The sequence below is a fragment of the Leopardus geoffroyi genome, chromosome B4 (assembly GCF_018350155.1).
Source record: "Leopardus geoffroyi isolate Oge1 chromosome B4, O.geoffroyi_Oge1_pat1.0, whole genome shotgun sequence".
Classification (NCBI taxonomy): Eukaryota; Metazoa; Chordata; class Mammalia; order Carnivora; family Felidae; genus Leopardus; species Leopardus geoffroyi.
Genome location: NC_059341.1, coordinates 90,732,213 through 90,751,887, shown reverse-complemented (window position 1 = coordinate 90,751,887; position 19,675 = coordinate 90,732,213). Strand labels below are relative to the sequence as shown.

At 43.1% G+C, this 19,675-nt stretch overlaps 1 protein-coding gene across 5 annotated transcripts in view; it reads right to left on the bottom strand.

Annotated features, from left to right (window-relative positions):
* Positions 1-918: 918 nt before the first annotated feature.
* The window catches only part of TBC1D30 (TBC1 domain family member 30), an 89,807-nt gene continuing 71,050 nt past the window's right edge, over positions 919-19,675 (bottom strand). For 2 of the 5 annotated variants that reach the window (XM_045464853.1, XM_045464855.1), the window contains 5 exons: positions 14,092-14,204; positions 12,403-12,542; positions 9,819-10,025; positions 9,595-9,654; positions 3,020-6,664 (listed from right to left, as the gene is read on the bottom strand). In XM_045464853.1, coding sequence (XP_045320809.1) covers positions 5,892-6,664; positions 9,595-9,654; positions 9,819-10,025; positions 12,403-12,542; positions 14,092-14,204 — 1,293 coding nt within the window. In that variant the 3' untranslated portion in view covers positions 3,020-5,891. Of the gene's footprint in view, positions 1,338-3,019; positions 6,665-9,594; positions 9,655-9,818; positions 10,026-12,402; positions 12,543-14,091; positions 14,205-19,675 lie in introns of those variants that run through there. The other 3 variants (XM_045464854.1, XM_045464856.1, XM_045464857.1) reach the window with 2 other exon arrangements.

Genomic DNA, 19,675 nt, shown 5'->3' with positions numbered 1-19,675 from the left:
TCTGGGCTGAGGTATCGGCTAGCTCCCTCCCGGCCCTGTTGGTTCCCGAAGGGAACTGATCCACCTCCTTCCCAACGATCAGCATTGCCCAAAGGAAAACTAGAATTGTAGCAGGAATACAAAAATTAAGGAACAGTCAACTCCTTGTTGTTGTTGTTGTTTGTTTAACTCCAGGATTCTTGAGGCCTCTGGGGTGCAGAATGGAGCAATCAGATAAGGAGTGGGTGTGCTGGACGAGGTGAAGAAGATGAGACAGAGCAGGACTTTTCAAGTCATCAGTAGGTCTGACCTGAGCTGAGCTCCAGGAGAGATGCAGACTCAGGTTCAGGAGCTGGCCAACAGGGAACCTCTCGGGAGCTGATCCAACCCCAACAATCTCCCAGTCCCCATTCAGTCCCCATGCGATCGAGCGCAGGCTGTCTTTGTGAAAGAAAAGCTGCCTGGTTCTACTTTAGCTACCGTCCGGTAAGGGCCTCCCATCTATGGCTGTATCCCAGGGGCCCCACGACTCCACACTTTGCTGACTTTCACCTGAACTGCCTTATGTAATAGATAACAGCCATTCCAACGGGGGAAACACTCATGGACCAGGGCATTTCCATCTTATGGATGAACCATAGTTCACCCCAACCATTTCCTCTGTTCTCAGATATTCTTTCCAAATTTCTACTAGTAAATTCACTGCAATGACAATTTGCACATAAAACTTTTACTGCTATCACTTCCAACTCTAAAATATCGAATACTCTTAGAAGAAACCTGGTAGTGGTCATTTCCTCAAGTTTGAGTTCAAATCTCACACACTAGTTTCTTCTCAAAGTATGCAATGCGACATCATTTGACAAAGTTCAATACAATTAACCACTGAGCAACACGAGGGTGAGAAGCACAGTTGAAAATCCACGTATAACTTTTGACTCCCCCAAAACTTAACTACTAACAGCCTGTTAGCCAGAAGCTTTACCAATAATATAAACCTCCAATTAACACATTTTTTGTATGATATATGTATTACACTGTATTCTTATCATAAAGTAAGCCAGACAAAAGAAAATGTTAGGAAAATTCTAAGAAAAATGTATTTATAGTACTGCACTGTATTTATGAAATCCACATATAAGTGGACCTCCACAGTTCAAATTCCTGCTGTTTGAGGGTCAACTGTACCTGCTGATTTTTTTTAAACCTTAGTGAACAAAGAATAAAAGGTAATTTCCTTAACCTGATAAAAGATACCTACCAGAAATCTCAGCAAACATCTTACTGAATGGTTCCTTCAAAAGCCAGGAATGAGGAATGCATGCCCATTATCACTGCTTCTATCAATACTGGAGGTCCTAGAAAAAAAGAAAAGAGAAAAAAAAAAAAAGAAAAAAAAACTGCTGCCTCATCCAAGGGCATAGAGAAACAGGCATTCTTATTCATGGCTTGCAATGAGAAGTTCAACCTTTGATGGTGGCAATCTGACAATACGTAGGACTTAAAAATGTTCCTATTTTTTTTTTTTTATTTAAAAAAATTTTTTTTAACGTTTATTTGTTTTTGAGAGAGAGAGAGAGAGACAGAGCATGAACAGGGGAGGGCCAGAGAGAGAGAGAGACACAGAATCCGAAACAGGCACCAGGCTCTGAGCGGTCAGCACAGAGCCCAACATGGGGCTTGAACTCACGAATTATGAGATCATGACCTGAGCCGAAGTCGGACACTTAACCGACCAAGCCACCCAGGTGCCCCAAAAATGTTCCTATTTTTAAAGTTCATTTATTTTGAGAGAAAGAGAACATGGGGAAGGGGAGAGAGAGAGAGAGAGAGAGGGAGAGAGAGAGAATCCCAAGCAGGCTTGTTAGCACTGTCAGTGCAGAGCCTGACATGGGACTTGATATCACAAATCGTAAGACCATGACCTAAGCTGAGATCAAGTGTCAGAGGCTTAGCTGACTGCACCACCCGGGTGCCCCCAAAATGTCGATACTTTCTAATCCAGTAACACCACCTCGATGAATGTACCTTGAGAACGTACTTAAGTCTGTACACAAAGATGTAAGTATTAAGACGCTCTCAAATACTACCTACAATCAGGAACCAACTGTTTGACAACAGTCCTGAATTCTGGCATGAACACGTGAAGGAAGTCACTGAAAATGACGCTGTATACGAGCGTCTACTGGAAAGACAGCTAAATATACCTTTTTGTGTGTGTATACATGCACACACACATATAAGAACGTTCCGGAGAAGCCCATACCAGAACACTGAGGATTCCTTATGCTCGGTTTTGCAAATTTTCTTAAAATATATGCTACTTCTTTCATTAGGAGAAATAATACGTTTTAAAAAAATTTTTTAACGTTTATTTGAGAAAGAGCACAAGCAGGGAAGAGGCAGAGAGAGAAGGAGACACAGAATCTGAAGCTGACTCCAGGCTCCGAGCTGCCAGCACAGAGCCCAACAGAGGGCTTGAATTCACAAACTGTGAGATCATGACCTGAGCCGGAGTCAGATGCTCAACCAACTGAGCCACCCAGGCACCCCGAAAAAATAATGTATTTTAAACGTTGCCTCAAATGATTGCTGGAGGCAGCAAAGAAAGTGGCTCAGAAAGAATAAAGGGAGACTTGATGAAGGGAGCAGGCTGAAGCAGTACCTGTGACCACAGTTGTCCATTCACATCCCACCCCTGAGACCAGGAAGCTGAGTTACGTTCCTGGTGTCCTATTTTATGGAAACAAAGGAAAATGACAAACCTAACGGCTAATTTTATACACACACGTACATTCACACACACGTTCTTAAGTAAACTCTCTACTCACTCATACCTAGGAACCCGCTCCTCTGCCAAGTTCTCAAGAGGTCACGGGCCGCCCTGCAGCCCAGTGATTAGATTGGGGGAGATGGAGCTTACTGGGCTGTTTCCCCAGTTCCGTGACCAAGGAGGGGAAAAAGTTGAAGCGGAAGAGGAAGGAGAATGTCAGTGTCACAACGGTATTCTACGCATGCACTCAGAAAATGGCACAACAGCTACACCAACAAGAATCTTTATGCGCATGTCTTTGTAATCAGTACAATTCTTCAGAACAACAGAGACAAAAAAGAAAAAAGAAAAAGGAATACAATGTTTCAAAGAGTGACAGCCCATAGGTCAAACATTACAAACTAGGTTTAAACCATCTGGAGGCTTTTGTAAGAGTATTGAGGTGCAGAAGCACTGGAAGGAGGGGACTCCCCGCACAAGTGCTGACAGGGGACAGACAGACCTAGAAATCGAGAAACCGCTACTTGGTAAGTACTTCTGGTGCTTGAGTACAGTGTCCAATACGTAGGGAGGAGAACGAGTCCATACTGGTCTTTGTACATGCTGTGTGGTGAAGGCTACTGCAGATTTCTCTATTTCCTAAAGTAGGCAAGTCTCCAAAGTTGACCGATTCACATTGCGATTACACGGTACAATGCATGCATGTTATTGGTACAGAGAGTGCTTCAACAGAAATCCTTCGGTTTTTAAAATCCTGACAAGGTCATTTTGACCTCCGAGGACTATGATCCTTTCAGTTATTCATTCTTCCATTTGGGCTAAAATACTTCTTCCAAAGCATGCGCCCGTCTCGTCCGTCCCTCTCCCAGAAAGACCATCAGAGGGAAACTGGTGGGGCCTGTGTCACCAACACTAAGACACTTAGCAGACACAACAGCGCCATCCCAAGGACTGTGGTAAGCGGCTCCGCCCCAGCATCCACCTCCCTGGACCTAGATCCTCAGGGAGCGTGGGGCTGACTCAAGAGAAGAGAGACTACTCCTCCATTCCAGTCAGACATCCCTCAAAGGGATGAGTCTGTTCTGACTCATTGGGGTGGGGGAGGAGAAAAGAATATAAGGTGGAATCATTATCTGTAAAGTTTTAGCAGATGGAAGAAAATCGTGTCATTTGCTTAACTTTGAAAAATGCAGTGGTCTCATCCCTGGGGCGGGACGCGAGGTAAGCCCAACATCCCACTTCCTTCCTTCCCAAGACAGGTGGTGGGCGTGGCTGCTTTTTAAGAAGCTGCATGCCAACCTCAGGTGGCACAGAATTCGAGACCAACACCGCAATAACTCAGTAGTCATATTTTCCACCTTCAGTGCCTTTGGGGGTAAAAATACCACAAAAGGGATAACATGGCTTTTCTCACTGTATGTCATTCTTGTGTCTTCTACTCAAAAAAAAGCCCACACTACCACATTCTCTATTTTATTATGAAAATTAATACCTCTCACAGTAGAAGCCCTCTCTAAAATTATAGCTTTGGTTTCAGAATTGGCAATCCAATTAGCCCAAATGAACACTGCGTGCATCGACAATGTGCCTGCAGGCATGGTCAAGGTCTATCAGAGAGGAGGATAAAGATGCTGAGGCTATTCTTCGGATAACAGTAAGACAAGGGGACTGAGGAGTGAGCCTTTGTTCAAATGACAGCTGCACGAAGCATTTTTAAAATGAACTACCTTTTTGGGTAAAAACAGAGCTGGTTTTGTGAAACGCCATCACGGGACTCTGTACCATCTGGAGAAAGGTCCTCTGAGTCGAGAGGGAGTACAGTGAGTGGCCTCCCAGTCTTGGCTTTTAGAACCTATACAGCCAATGCATCTGTGTACAAAGAGCAGTAAATCTGCCTATCGTGCCAGAGGAGATGTGACCAAGTCACAGGGAATACTGGGAGTATTCACCTTGAGTATCTGCCTGTAATGCTACTTCACCTCCGTGTGGCTCAGAATTCCCATCTGCATAGTGGAGATAACAGGTGCTGTCTCTGACCCGCTGGGACCAGGAGAGAAGTGGGTAAGAGAGAGCTAGAAAGCACTAATGCCTTCTCCAAAGAAAGGCAGTGTTCAAGTAACAAAAGTACTCAACAAAGTGCTCCAATCAAAAAAGCACAAAATTCAAGTAACAGAATTGCAGGTGCTGTGTTTCTGGCTTCCGAGCAGCAGCCGTGAACACGGCTCGAGCCACGATCGAGCATCGCTGCGTCTGCCATGAAGAGCTGGTAGGTAAGTGAGCTGCACGGCGGACAACACGGGACACGCTCCGTGGAGAGCCCACCAAGTCATCCCAACACTGAGGACCATAATTCTTCTTAGAGGGGAAAAAAATGAACCTTGGGGAAAGCTTAGCAGAATCAGCAAGCCGTTCAGAGCGATTGCTTAATGCATATCCCGTGTGTGTTCTCTGGATAAGATCTTCAAATTGGTGGCTTAACCTAAATTTCAACAGATAAAGGGTTTTCTTCATTTTGCAGGCAGAAAGAGAAACTAAGGCTATCTACATTTTTCTCCTGCACTTTAGCTCTAGAATGAAAAAACAATCTTCAGACTGGCTGAGAGAAACTACTGAAGAAAAACGCACACACACAAACATTCCCCCAGTGGGGCAGGAAGAGGGAAATCAGGATGTTTTTTGTAACTAAGAAACCTACTTCCTTTGTACAGTTTCTGTTCTAGCGAGCTAGTGTGTGCATGCTTGAGTATCACTAACGCCCAGAGTACCAGAAGGTTTGGAGGAGTGTTGTCGCAGGGACCCTGACAGCCCTCAGAACAGGAAGAAGGAAGAGGGGTTAACAGTCTAAATACGCAGTCTTTTCTAAACAACTCACGATTAAAAATAGGGAAAACTTCACGCTTTAAAACTACAATATTTATGCTGCCACAAGAATTCACTGGATCGGTTAGCGGTGGGTGGGAAAACATCCCCGTCCTGGCTCCCACTAGAAAAGTTCCATTTCCCATCTTTACAGACTGGTGTTCATCTCTGAACCTATCTATTCATTTTCACTGGACAATTAACACTCTTTTGGAGCCTTAGCCGGAACCCTTTTACCACCATGGGAAGGCGCATCTACAGTCGAAGCTTCTGAAGGCCATCATCGTTTCTTAGTGCCACTGTTTCCACCGCTGGATTTGCTGAAGCCCCTGCTCATGTGAGGAAAGTGCACGGTTGGGGTTCTTTCTGTAGGACCATATAATCCCAAGTTCCTGGCAGTGGCTGACTTGCGTAGTGGTTTGACGCTGGGGAAAGGGCTAAAGATGGGTGCTTTCAGGTGGCCGCCCTGGGGAGGTTTGGTTTCCCCGGGCGTATCAGGCAGCTCCGGGAAGTGCCGTTGGCAGGGCGCGTGTGCCTTGGGCTCGGGGTCGGCAGCAGCATCCCTGCGGTTCAGTTCCAAGGCTTCTAACTTCACCTGGACCGCAGACACGTCAGCGTCGGCATCCCCAAACGCTGGCTCCGGAGACTGCCCTTCGATTGTCCTCCCCACACGGCCTTCCGAGCTGCCACCTTCTCCTCCAGCTGCCGCTGCGCGGCTGGAGGGGAACTCCGCCACCCCCGGGCTCTTAGTCTTGCAGCCCTCATTCTGCTCTTCTATCAGCCCAACGGTGTCCCCGCAGCCCAGCTGACTCTTGGTCCTCGTCATGTTCTTCTTGTGGACTCGGATGTGAGTTCGCCACGGAGAATTGAGCTTTGTCTTGAGGTCCTCATAAGGGACAGGAGACGTTCTGCCTCCTGTGTGGCCGGGGATGTGGATGACCGCATTCTTGGCAGGTCTGTTTGACATCTTCACCTTCTTTCCTAAAAGAAGGTGGTTTATGACCGGAGAGTTGTTTACCTGAGATGGGAGAATGCTGGTCACTGGCCCTTTATCTGAAAGAAACGTTGAAAGGTTGTGTGAAATGGACCACAGAGAAACCATCCATCACAGAACAGGAATCACAGAGGTTGTCCCCACATCCCAACCCACATATCTGCCAGGTTTTGCAGAGTCATGTGACTGAAGGTAACAGAAACTGAATTCAACCCTAGAGCCTGGAGTACCTGTTCCCTCCTCTCCCAAAAGGAAGAGACGAGAGGCTGAGGATACAAAAAGAAGCAGACTCTGGCCCCTCATTACTAAAGTACAGACACCCTACTGTTTCTTACTGAGAGTTTTTTTCTCTGAGAAATAACCTCAGAGGTCCTGTACCTAGAAAACTTTCGAAGACTGTTTTAAAAATAAGTCAAACGCTACGACCATATGGATTATCAGCTGTGAGCTTCTGAGGGGTAGGAAAAGAACACACTGCATATTATAAAGGTGAGAGCAGGCAGAATGACAGAGGTGATAGAAGGTGGTGAAAATGTAGGGAGATCACTGCTACTTGATTCCTGATCCCACTCCTGTGTCCTCAATGGACTTTGAAAGCAAACTGAAACTGGAGAGCACCAAAGCCGTGCTCTCCTGGAGGGCACTGGTGATAGTATTCCTGTCGTCCTCCTCCCGTGGCTACGACCAAGACTCTATTTCAGATGGCACTCAAACACACATGGCCCCAGAGATGACAACAGCAGGCAGAAGCAGTAAGGAGAAGGCCCTACCATCTCTGTGTGAGCAACCTTCCTCCTGACATCCCTATCATCTGGCTGAGCTCACCTCTACGCTTCTCGACTGCTGTCATGTACCTTGGGTCACACTCCAGTCTTTATTGAAAATGTTGACTACAGTCTCCTCTCCATCCCATATCCTACTACCTCCCTCAGTTGTATGACTGTTTCTCTGACTGACCCATCCTCATACTTCCTCAGCCTCCCCAATTCCATCCGAAACTTCACCACCCAGATCTATCTTACCTGAAAAATATTTAAGTCTCTGATTCTTCTCTTTGGCTCTCCTGGCTCTCAGGTTCTCGAGATAATTATACATGGTACTGAACCAGAGACTTGGGTTCTCTCATCTTTCAAACTTCCGATAACCCCTTGTCTATGTGTGAGTCACTTGCACTCCTCCCCCGGCTAGATGCATGGCTGGTCACCAGGATGCTGCCTCACCAATAGCCACATTCTTGACACCCCTATCTCTTTATGCCTGGCAAAATCCCAAACCTGGATTTTTATCTTTTCCAAAAAGGGAGGGGAAAAAAAAATCACACAGACATGTGGACTGAAAGCCCTTCAGATTCATAACTTCCTATTTTGTTGGGTCCTCAAAGCCACTGAACAACCCTTTTCTTTCCCTCTTCCATTCCGTTCGATGACCTACCCAAATCTTCATTGCTTTCTCTACGCTCCTACCTGACTTCCCCAACTTACTCCTCCAAAAGCAAACAACTTTTCCTCCGATTTCTCCACAAAAAACAGAAGCTACCGGGTCCAAAAGGCCCCAACTTCTCGTCCTCCTTAACCTGGGAAGCTGGTACCTCAACCGCCATCCTCACCACCTTACTTCCCATCTCAGAAGCTGAAGTCAAGTGCACCCTCTCCACCTGCACTGCTAATCCTCTTATACCATCCCTTCTGAAAGCTACTCAAAGCGTGATCCCCACCCAGCAACCCTGGCACCACCCAGGAGCTTGTTGGAAATGCATCATCTCAGCCCCACCCCAAAGCTGCTGAAACAGACTCTTCATTTTAACAGATCCCCAAGTGATTTACATGCACACCGAAGTTTCAAAACCAATGCTCTTTGTCTTTGAGCAACAATCTCCCTAAAAGGAACCACACAAACCATGATCCCGATAAGGGCCAGCGAACTTTTCCCGACTGTAAATATTTTAGACTTTTGTAGTGCAAAAGCAGTCATAGGCAATATGTAAATAAGGGGGCATGCCTGTATTCCAATAAAATTTTAGTTACAAAAACAGGCAGCTAGCCGGATGTGGCCTGTGGAACACAGTTTACTGACCCCCTAGCTACAGCACAAGACACTGGGCCGATTTAATACCCACCGACAACTGTTCACCATCACACCCACAGATGTGTAGGGCGCAAGCGAAAAAGGGACTATGTAAAGAATCAGAACACAGGGGTCTAGCCCTGGCCTGACCACTGACCATCGCTATACAACCCTGCTAAGCTTTCCTGAGTCACCATTTCCTCATCTTTTAAAAGGACAGAAGCATATCCATCCTTACCTGCCTCATTTCTTTAAGGACAAAAATGAGGATATGTTTGAGCCAATGTTTTTAAAATTAAAGTGCTAGAGTTGTTTCTTTTGTGAATGCCCTCTTAATGATTCAAGTCAAAGTAAAAATATTCAGGAAGTTAACCCGCTCCTCCCCCGTAAGTGGAAGGTAAGTACAGTTTTTGTAAAAGATCAGTCACGTGCTCCCAAGTCAACTTCCTTTTAACACAGGACAGGCATCATTTTCATTAGGATTTCAGTTAGAACAAGACAAACCACTTCCCAAATCAGCGTGTTTTAAATCACAAAGCAGACTGTTCACTGGGATTTGTGGAATTTAAAAAGAAAACAAAAAAAGCAGCTGGACAGTCCTTGGAAAAGAGCATTTCCAACCTCAATCCACTTTTGCTCTTCTCGGCAGATCCCCAAGAAAGACCCCGCTATCCATTGGTGAGGCACAGGAATGGTTTTTTCCTTTTTCTCTGATGACAACTTCTGTTATATTACTACCTAAATGACCAGTGGATAGCTTAATTTACTAGTGCACAGATTAATAGATTCCATTTTCAAATGCCTAAAATTTAGGAAGCAAGAGCTCAAAAATGTCTCAAGTCCAAGGACTGCATGGCGTTTGCAACAGTTTCATCATCTGTAAACCCCTCCCCACAAGCACACGTAGTACAGACGTGTTTAATACCATCAAGTGCCTGGTTCTTGGTACCTAAAAGGCACCCATGGTCTTTTTCTTCGGTAGAGCCTAATAAAATAAGAAAGGGGATACTAAATAGGTCATTTCCTCATGCCAGCAGTGTTTGCGGATACTGAGCTACAGGGTTGCAATACCGAGGCGATCCCAGGAGTATGGTTCCTTCCTTCACAAGACACAGAGGGGAAATTGATTCAAACAAAGAATCACATTACCTGCCCGGATATACACCTGATGAACCTGCTGTTGCTGCTTCTTCTTAATCCGAGAATACTGCCGCTTCAGCGCGTTGATATCCGTGGTCATGCGCTCCATCATCATACTGTTGAAAGCTGCGTGGTACTCACTTCGACAAGAGTTGATCGCTCCTGGACTCAGCTCTGCAATGTTATTAGACCGCAGACTCTGCTCTTCATTTGGTTCTACACTCCAAAGGAGAGAGACACGGACATGGAGGAGAAAGATTACACTGTGCCCCAGAGTGGTATCTTAACTTCCAGGGAATTCTAACCACAAAAAAAAAAAAAAAAAAAAAAAAAAAAAAAAAGATGCATGCTCCAGTTTGTTGTACTGGTTTTCATTTGGTCCTGAAAATATTTCCGCATTTTCTGATTAGCCTAACTGTGGGTCTGAAATGAGCTGTGTGGGTTCACTGTTTGATTTTATTAGCACTTTGCTCATTCTGTAGACATAAGAACAACTGTTTCCACATAAATATCACTGCCTTTTTCTAAAATTCCCTTAGGAAAATATAACTCCAGGTGTCTAAAGTCAGTTGACAGATTTGCATATAACTGCATGAGGATTTATAAGGAATTGACTGTTCGTAGAGTTTAGACCATCATTAAAAGTGAGTTTTTCGTAAGTTAAAAATAGCAACACATTCCATAAAATTATCAAGACTTCGGGGCATCTGTGTGGCTCAGTCAGTTAAGCATCTGACTTCGACTGAGGTGATGATCTCATGGCTTGTGAATTTGAGTCCTGCATCGGGCTCTGTGCTGACAGCTTAGAGCCTGGAGCCTGCTTTGGATTCTGTGTCTCTCTCTCTGCCCCTCCCCTGATCACGCTCTGTCTCTGTCTCTCTCTCTCTCTCTCTCTCAAATATTTAAAAAAAACATATCAAAACTTTGAATCACTGCATCACTAGAAATGTTTTTATTCATTTAATACACATTCCTGCCTATGTGTGTTTTGTCTGATGTGGTTTCTGCTCCTGTGACACCTACAACTAGCAGATTTGTCCCTTAAATAAAATTGAGATTACATCTGAGAAGTAGAAATAAGCACTGTGTGAGGGCAGACACACTACATACACTTTTCTAGCACAGTGTGTAAAACGGCCTGGGAACCGCTTTTAAAAAAATAATTAGTGGAGGATTTCAACTATCGTAGCATCTGCTGAAACTGTTATTCAGGTAAAGCTTAAACATCAGACAAATTTACTTCCTTTTTTATGGAAAACACATTTTTAAGGAGAAGAAAATTAAGGGGTGCCTGGGTGGCTCAATCGGTTAAGTGTGCGACTTTGGCTCAGGTCATGATCTCACAGTTCATGAGTTGGAGCCCCGCACTGGGCTCTGTGCTGACAGCTCAGAGCCTGGAGCCTGCTTTGGGTTCTGTGTCTCCCTCTCTCTCTGCACCTTCCCTGCTTGCGTATGCTCTCTCTCTCTCTTAAAAATAAATAAACATTAAAAAAAAAAAGGAGAAGAAAATTAAAAGGGGTCCTGCTAATCTGAACTTAGTTAAAACTGACAAGAATTGTGGCACCTGGGTGGCTCAGTCGGTTGGGTGTCTGACTTCTGCTCAGGTCATGATCTCACAGTCAGGGAGTTCAAGGACTGCACTGGGCTCTATAATGACAGTTCAGAGCCTGGAGCCTGTTTCCAATTGTGTGTCTCCCTCTCTTTCTGCCTCTCCCTGCTCATGCTGTGTGTGTGTGTGTGTGTGTGTGTGTGTGTGTGTGTGTGTCTCAAAAATTTACAAAAAAAAAAAAAAAAAAACTTAAAAAAAAAAGTTCATTACGTCGATGGTGTCCAGACCACAAAAAGTCCATTCTCTACAAGAGAAAAACAAATGTAGTATAGCATCCAATTCAGAGCACCACTTTTTAAGAGGGACACTACAGGACATTAAAAGGTGAATATACAGAATATCAAAAGTTCTGGAAGTCATCCCTTCTGAAAAATTTTGATCTTGGACCATAGACAAGGATTTGGGGGACATGATGGATGTCCTCAAAGATTTCAAGAGATATCCAATAAAAGAGGGAGTAGACTTGCTGTCTTTTGTTCAAAAGAACTATTAAAAGAGCTGGTAGGTGGAGATTATCTTTTCTCAACTAGAAACCATGGGCTAAGCAGAGGGATCGAGCAGAATGTCCTATGAGATAATGAGTTTCTAATCACTCAAATTCAAGGAGAGGCTACCATAATGTTTTAGATTTAGAGGGTATTTCTATAGTGGAAAAGAAGCCATTCTGTATCAATTAAATTCAAACAGAATGTGGTAAACATCTATTATATGCCAGGTTCCAGGCTAAGGAACTGAGCATACGAAGTGGAATCAGATAAACTGGAGGCAAAACACATAAGAAAAAGATATAGGTATGATGTGTGTAACACATAACAGAGAGATCCTACTACATGATAGAGTAGCACAGAAGACACTTTTAACAAAGACCTTTAATAGTGGTAACCAGGTGAGGAAACAGTAGTCACTGATCAGACACAATAATAATACCTTTGCTATAGTGACCCAACACATTGAGATTATCTAAATAGAAAGCGACCTCTTTACCTTTAATTTGCTTTTGGTACTTCTGCAGTTCGGGTGCCAGGAGCCCGCTGAAAGGTCCAAGGCACCCCACTGCATTAGTGATAGCATCTTCATCGTCTGGGTCATTCTCTTCATCACTGTCTCTGACCTTACCATGTCGTCTTGGAAAACATAAAAGAAAAAGAAATATTCAAAGAAAATTGTGGTGTTTTTGAAAAATAAATGATACAGTCACATGGTTTAATTTTTATATATAACTATGAATATAACATACAGAAAAAGTCTCTCTCCCATCCCTGTCCAACTTCTGCCTTTGCCCTACTTAATTCCCAAAGGTGACCATTGCTACTAATTTCTATGTGTTCTTCAGTTTCTTTATTGCATAGATAAGCAAAGATAACTATAGTCTTATTTTTCTCTTCCTTTTGCATAATTATTAGCATACTGTATACATTCTTCTGCACCTTGCTTCTATGTACCTAAAACTTTCTCCACGTTCACACACAGAGCTTTCTCATCCTTTTTGTACAGCTGCACTGTATTGTATGCATGTAGCCCATGTAATGGAACCAGGCCACTGACAATACACACCTGAGTGGTTTCCAATCTTATACCGTTATAAGCAATGTTGCAATAAATAACCTTATACAGACTGTGCTTTGCAGGTGTACAAACACATCTGTGGGATAAGTCATAAAGGTAGAATTGCTGGGTCAAAGGATATGTGCACTAGTAATCTGGGCTGCCACAAATCTTGCAGCAATGCGCTACGCCTGCACTGTGCAAGAGTGTCCCCCTATAGCGTCACCAACAGAGTGCACATCCACCTTCTGAATTTTTGTCAATCTGACAGATAAAAACATAGTCTCAATCTAGTTCTAGGCTGCATTTCTCTTCATACAACTGATGCTGCCTTTTATACATCAACTACCAATCCCCATCCTTTCATCGTGTCTCAGTCGGGCAGCCATTTTCTGACTGATTTCTAGGAACTTTATACATGAGAGGCCGCAATTACAAATATTTTTGCACAAACTATTTTTGCGCCTGCTTATGAAGGTTTTGTTTTGTTCTGTTTTTAGTCATGCAGAAAATTATTTTTAAACTACTTAACTTTTTCCCTTGTGTTTCTGAGTCCATTATTAAGGCCTTTCCAATTCCAAAGAACTAAAGACATTCTTCCACACTTTCTTCTGCTAGTTTTATTATTTCATTTTTTTCACTACACTTTTCACTATTGAAATACACTTTTAAATACACTTTTCACTATTTAATACGCTTTTCACGATTTAAATACACTTTTCACTATTGATTTGATATGTTAAGTTTTCAAACACTAAATTCCTATACAGGGATATATATTTGTCAATTTCTTGTCTTCTCATTTTAAATTAGGCCATCTGCCTCTTCATGCACCTGTTCTATACGATTTTAATTATTAAAATTTTTAACACTTGACATTTTTAAATAAGTTGTGGGGTCTCTAAATATTCCTTCAGTTTATGTTCCAATCTTCTTTGGAAAGTACGGTTTTAAAAATCTCTGTCTTGAATTTAAATCAAAACCTTTGGGAAAGAAACATTCAGATTTTAAGTACCAAACTACTTTGAATAGATATACCTGGGGCTTAACAAATATGAAGTTACACCAACACATTAAGATATTAAGTCTTCCATCATGAAAACAACAAGGGGGGGGAAAAGACCTTACCCAGAAACTGAGGTGGGTTTAACTGTGGCTGGGAATGGTGTAATGTTGTAGGTGTATTTTTCCCTCAGCTCTGCCAACTGTGGGAAAGGGAATGGAGCCATAGAATAAACAGTCTGGAAAACACAAGCAAAAATGTCAAGTCTGAAACGATGGCCTTAAACAACTCTTCTCAATCCTGGAAAGATATTAAAGTTCTATGATTTGGGTGTAAAGAGGTAGATTCTGCTTCTCACACAGCAGGTGGAGAGATTCTACTTCATTATCCCCTTTAGAGAAAGACAAAAGAATACTGAGGAACACAATGCTCATTTCTCAAATCAATCCAGCCGTGACTGGGTATTCCAAGGGGTGAACATGGGTGGCAGACGGGGGCAGTCTGACTTCCTCTGGGCTCAACTGACAGGTGGGTTAATTCAGAAATTCACAGCTCTCTATTATTTCTTTAACAAAGAACCCATCGGTGATGCTCATATGCAGTGCTTGTTTTTCAAAGCTTTGCTTGATGACTTTTATAGACATTCAATGTCATCTGGACAACATTAAATCTAGTGGGTGATCGTGTGATCAGCCGCAAGCTTTCTCCAAAGATACCACCTTTTCAAATGTCTGTGAATGAGTTCGAGGTGAAAATTGTTAGCTGTTATTTAAAAACAAAAAAAGAAAAGAAAGAAAAAAGTGACAGGGTGTAAAGCATAGGCTGTTAAAAATCTATAAATAAAAATGGGAAAAGCACGTGTGCTTCCTCCAGAATTTCAAAATTATATGTCATTCTACCAGCAGGAGGAAAGTAATCACGTTTGCTCTCTTAATTTTATTAAAGCTTAATTGTTCCAAATGCTTTCCTTCAATCCTTCAAGTACTTATTCTCCAGAAAATGTATATTAATCACCCTAAGTTTCACTTCTCCCAGGAAACCCTTCACCTAAAACTACTATGTCAACTACACCTTAATAATTTAAAAAGAGAAACCCATACCATTGGGATTCAAGTTTAAAAGATGAAATTATTGGGGCGCCTGGGTGGCTCAGTCAGTAAGCATCCAACTTCAGCTCAGGTCATGATCTTGCAGTCCGTGGGTTTGAGCCCCATGTCAGGCTCTGTGCTGACAGCTCAGAGCCTGGAGCCTGCTTCAGATTCTGTGTCTCCCTCTCCCTCTGTCCCTCCCCTGCTTGTGCTCTATCTCAAAAATAAATAAACATTAAAAAAAAATTTTTTTAAGATGAAATTATTAATGATAGGAATTTCAAATTTCCTTATGAATGAAGATGTCTCATTGAAGACAATTAGTAGGGTGACCAGGTGAAGATTCTCTTGTGTTTTATTTTTGTCAGTTTTATAAAAAATCATTAAAATATTCCCTTGTCCAGCCTCATGAAGGAAGCTGGTAAGAACAGTATGGGAAGTACGTCCTGCCCCAGAGTAATTGGCCTGGGCTCCTAGCAAGCTCCTTCAAGAGCCACTCAGCTTCAGACATCTGACAAAAAAATCAAAAACAAAAACAAAAACAAAAACAAAAACCTGGCTGCACTGGTGCTTTCATTTTCTATTTTTTGGCCTATCTTCCTCTATCCTTTACTTTTAGTTAATCCTTCAAAGAAGAAATCAGTGCTCCTGGAAAAAAAAAAATGTGTTTATAGCACCTCTTCACATATATTCAACTCACTTAGTCGAAGGTCTCACGTCTGAAGGCGAGTTTATGCCATGAATATACACCACACATCACTATAGTCCTCGGGGTACCTGAGAAGCTCTGGTTTCCAACGTTGTAAATCAGAGATTTACAATGGATTCCAAGAAAGGAATTTTACTAATCACTTTAGAGCCAAATATGGTACACTAATTGAATCTTCGGGTTAGAATGGAATGTAAACATAATTTAGTTCAGCCACCTTCCCAAGCAGAAGTTCCCTCTAGAGACTCTCCAACAGATGGTCACAAAGGCAGCACTGAAACCCTTCCAATGGTGGGCACACACTATTTTGCAGGGCAGACGGTTTCAATTTTTGACAGCGCTAATTAAGCAAACATTATCCTTCTATCGGACAAGCATCCACATCCTTGTAATTTCCATGTCATCACTGATGGAAAAAAGTGAACGTTCCAAGGGCTGATCCTGCCTCACAGCACATGAGAGCTCCCCCCAGGTAACAATAATTACTGATATACACTTTGAGGTAGGTTGTCCCAAGCACCTACAAACCCTTCTAACAACAGCACCTGATTTTTCTCTCTATTGCCCTCAAGGAAGTCATGAGAGATTTTGTCCAAAGTCTCACTGAAATCCACACCCGCTATTTCACTGGCATTCTCCCAATGTCTTTTTCAGACACCACCAATTTTTTAAAAACAGCCCTTGCTACTTAAAAAAAAAAAAAAAAAAAAAAAGTGATATGATTTACAGAAGGAAAAAGCCCAGCAGATTTTGTGTGTGGCACTTAGAATGGAAAGAAATTGGGAAGACCACCAGGGAGAATCCTTCCCTGTCTTTCAGCTCAAAAATAAAGACCTTACGCACAGCCCACATTTTTCATCTGGAGCCATTTCAGGTTTGCTGACAGATTTATGGCCCACCATAATTGGATCCCAGCCACTGAATTAATTTTTTTTTTTAAAAGATTGAATAAAGAAAACGGAGTGCCTTGAAATGACATTCACCATTTCTCTCCATAACACTCCATGATGCCAAGGAAAACCAGTAAGTCAACTTACTATTCAAACTACCAAAGTACACTTAAATAGACATTTATATTTAGGTACCACTGAAAACAAAATTGTATTTTTCATTACTGACATGCTTCACAAAAAACACGAAAACATGAGTTGTACAAAATTAGGCTCAGTTCATCTCCATCCAGATGTTTTCCTCTGCGGAAGAAAGGCCGCTAAAATGGCATCCAATTGATCAAACCACAGCCGGTAGGTATTTTTCCCTCTAGGATTCTCTCACAGCAAGGTAAAGAGATGGTTGTCTTTTCTCCTAATACCTAAGACTGGAAATTTCTATAGGACAAAGATGGCATGTGTCAACATACCTCTCATTCGCTCTGGCAATGTTTAAGTGAAACAAAATGCTGCCTTATTTTTCTAAAGGGGATTTCAGCTTCGGGAAAGACATGTTTCGACTAACGTGGAAGCAGTGGGCTGGTGGTAGGGGAAAAGTAGGCCAGGAGAGGGGGACTTGGCTCCCAGTCTGGGTCTGCCACTGGACAATCTAAAAAACTGGCCATAAGCTCACTCTCTATCAAGTGACAGAATTAGGTTAGTTGATCTTTAAGCTTCTTTTAAACCAGTGCCTCCCTAAGTGTTGTTTAAAAACCAGCTACATCAGGTCAGAGAAAGACAGATATCATATGATTTCATTCATATGTGGAATTTAAGAAACTTAACAGATGATCATAGGGGAAGGGTAGGGAAAATAAGATCAAAACAGAGAGGGAGGCAAACCATAAGAGACTCTTAAATACAGAAAAACAAAAACAAAAACCTGAGGGTTGATGAGGGGGAAAGTGAGTGAGAGAATGAGTTAAATGGGTGACAGATATTAAGGAGGGCACTTGTTGGAATGAGCACTGGGTGTTGTACGTAAGTGATGAATCACTGGCTTCTACTCCTGAAGCCAAGACTACACAGTATGTTAACTAACTTAAGAATTAAAACAAAACAGGGGTGCCCGGGTGGCTCAGTTGGTTAAGCGTCCAACTTCAGCTCGGGTCATGATCTCACAGTTTGTGAGTTCGAGCCCCACGTCGGGCTCTGTGCTGACAGCTCGGAGCCTGGAGCCTGCTTTGGATTCTGTGTCTCCTCTTCTCTCTGCCCAGCTCATACTCTGTCTCTCCCTCTCTCAATAATAAAATAAATGTTGGGGCGCCTGGGTGGCTCAGTCGGTTCAGCGTCCAACTTCGGCTCAGGTCATGATCTAGCGGTCCGTGAATTCGAGCCCCGCTTCGGGCTCTGTGCTGACAGCTCAGAGCCTGGAGCCTGTTTCAGATTCTGTGTCTCCCTCTTTCTCTGACCCTCCTCTGTTCATGCTCTCTGTCTCAAAAATAAATAAACGTTAAAAAAAATTTTTTTTAAATAATAATAAAATAAATGTTAAAAAAAAAAAGAATTAAAACAAAACAAAACACCATATCAGAACCATGGTGCATCAGAACCACCGATGAACTAAATGTCCACATTCTAACACACTCTGGAGCAGTTTCTCATACATAGTCAAGTGTGAAAAACACTGCCTTGAGTTCTAATGTTCTAGGAGTCTGTGTATTCAGTGAGCAACCAGGTGTATTCTTTGGTTTTTGTTTTTTAAAGACAGAGGGAGAGAGTGTAAGCAGGGGAAGGGCAGAAGGAGAGGGAGAGAGAGAATCCTAAGCTGGCTCCATGTGTAGCACAGAGCCCAACTCGGGGCTTGATCCCACAACCACGAGATCATGACCTGAGCCGAAATCAAGAATCAGACACTTAACCGACTGACCCACCCAGGCGTCCCATAACCGGATAGGTTCTTAGTACTCTATGGGCACCTAGGTGGCTCGGTCGGTTGAGTGTCCGACTTCGGCTCAGGTCATGATCTCACAGTTCATGAGTTCGAGCCCCTCATTGGGCTTGCTGCTGTCAATGCAGAACCCGCTTCAGATCCTCTGTCCCTCTCTCTCTCTCCCCGTCTCTGCCCCTCCCCTGCTCGCACACACTCGCTCTCTTTCTCTCTCTCAAAAGTAAATAAAGCTAAAAAACCAACCACTCCTCTAGGTGTTATGGGGATACAGAGTAAAAGGAGGCCCTTATCATTAAGGAACTTACTACTTCATTAGAGAATAAGATTAACACATTTGAAAAAAACACCAAATAATATAAAATAATCTGTAATTGGCATTAAAATCAGTTGTTGAGAATCTTAAGTACTGAAAGAATATGGAGGAAGGCTCGTCGATAAGGGCTGAGATAAGAGAGGCTGTGGGGTGTTGGTGGGGGAGAAGAGACTGAGTAGGATCCTGGTGGGCAGACCATTTTTCACAGAAAGTGGCAGAGGGAACCACGAGCCCTCTCACAGGAACGGGCATGAACAGAGAGGGCCAGGTAGCAACAGACCTCCGCCCAGTGCAACAGGCTCCAGTCGGGGAACACCTTCGATAGGTAAGGAACAGGGCAGCAAGAATGCACCTCCAATGCAATCTGTCTCCAAACAAACCCTATTTCTGACCCGCATAAACTTTTATGCTCTTCCTCCTAAGCCAGAAACCTGTGGGTTGCCGTTGTCCCCATTTCTTTCTCCCTCACCCCATATCCACTTTCCGTGGCCAAGTCCCATCAATTTCGCCTTCTAAGTACTGTCTCTGTTCCATCCTTGTTTCTACCCTTCACTGCCTCTCACGGGCTCCTGCTATCAGACTTGACCCTTTCAAGTGCACCCTTCGCTGAGCTGCCCCTGTATCTGACAGAAGCCACAACTCAGACCATGTTCCTTCTCTCCTTAAAATGTTTCAGGTCTTCTTTTTCCCTTTCCAAAGGCTCCACAGAACCCCTAGAATTCCAGCAAGCACAATTTCACAACCTCTGACCTAAAAGGTCAAGTCCAATCCTTACCACA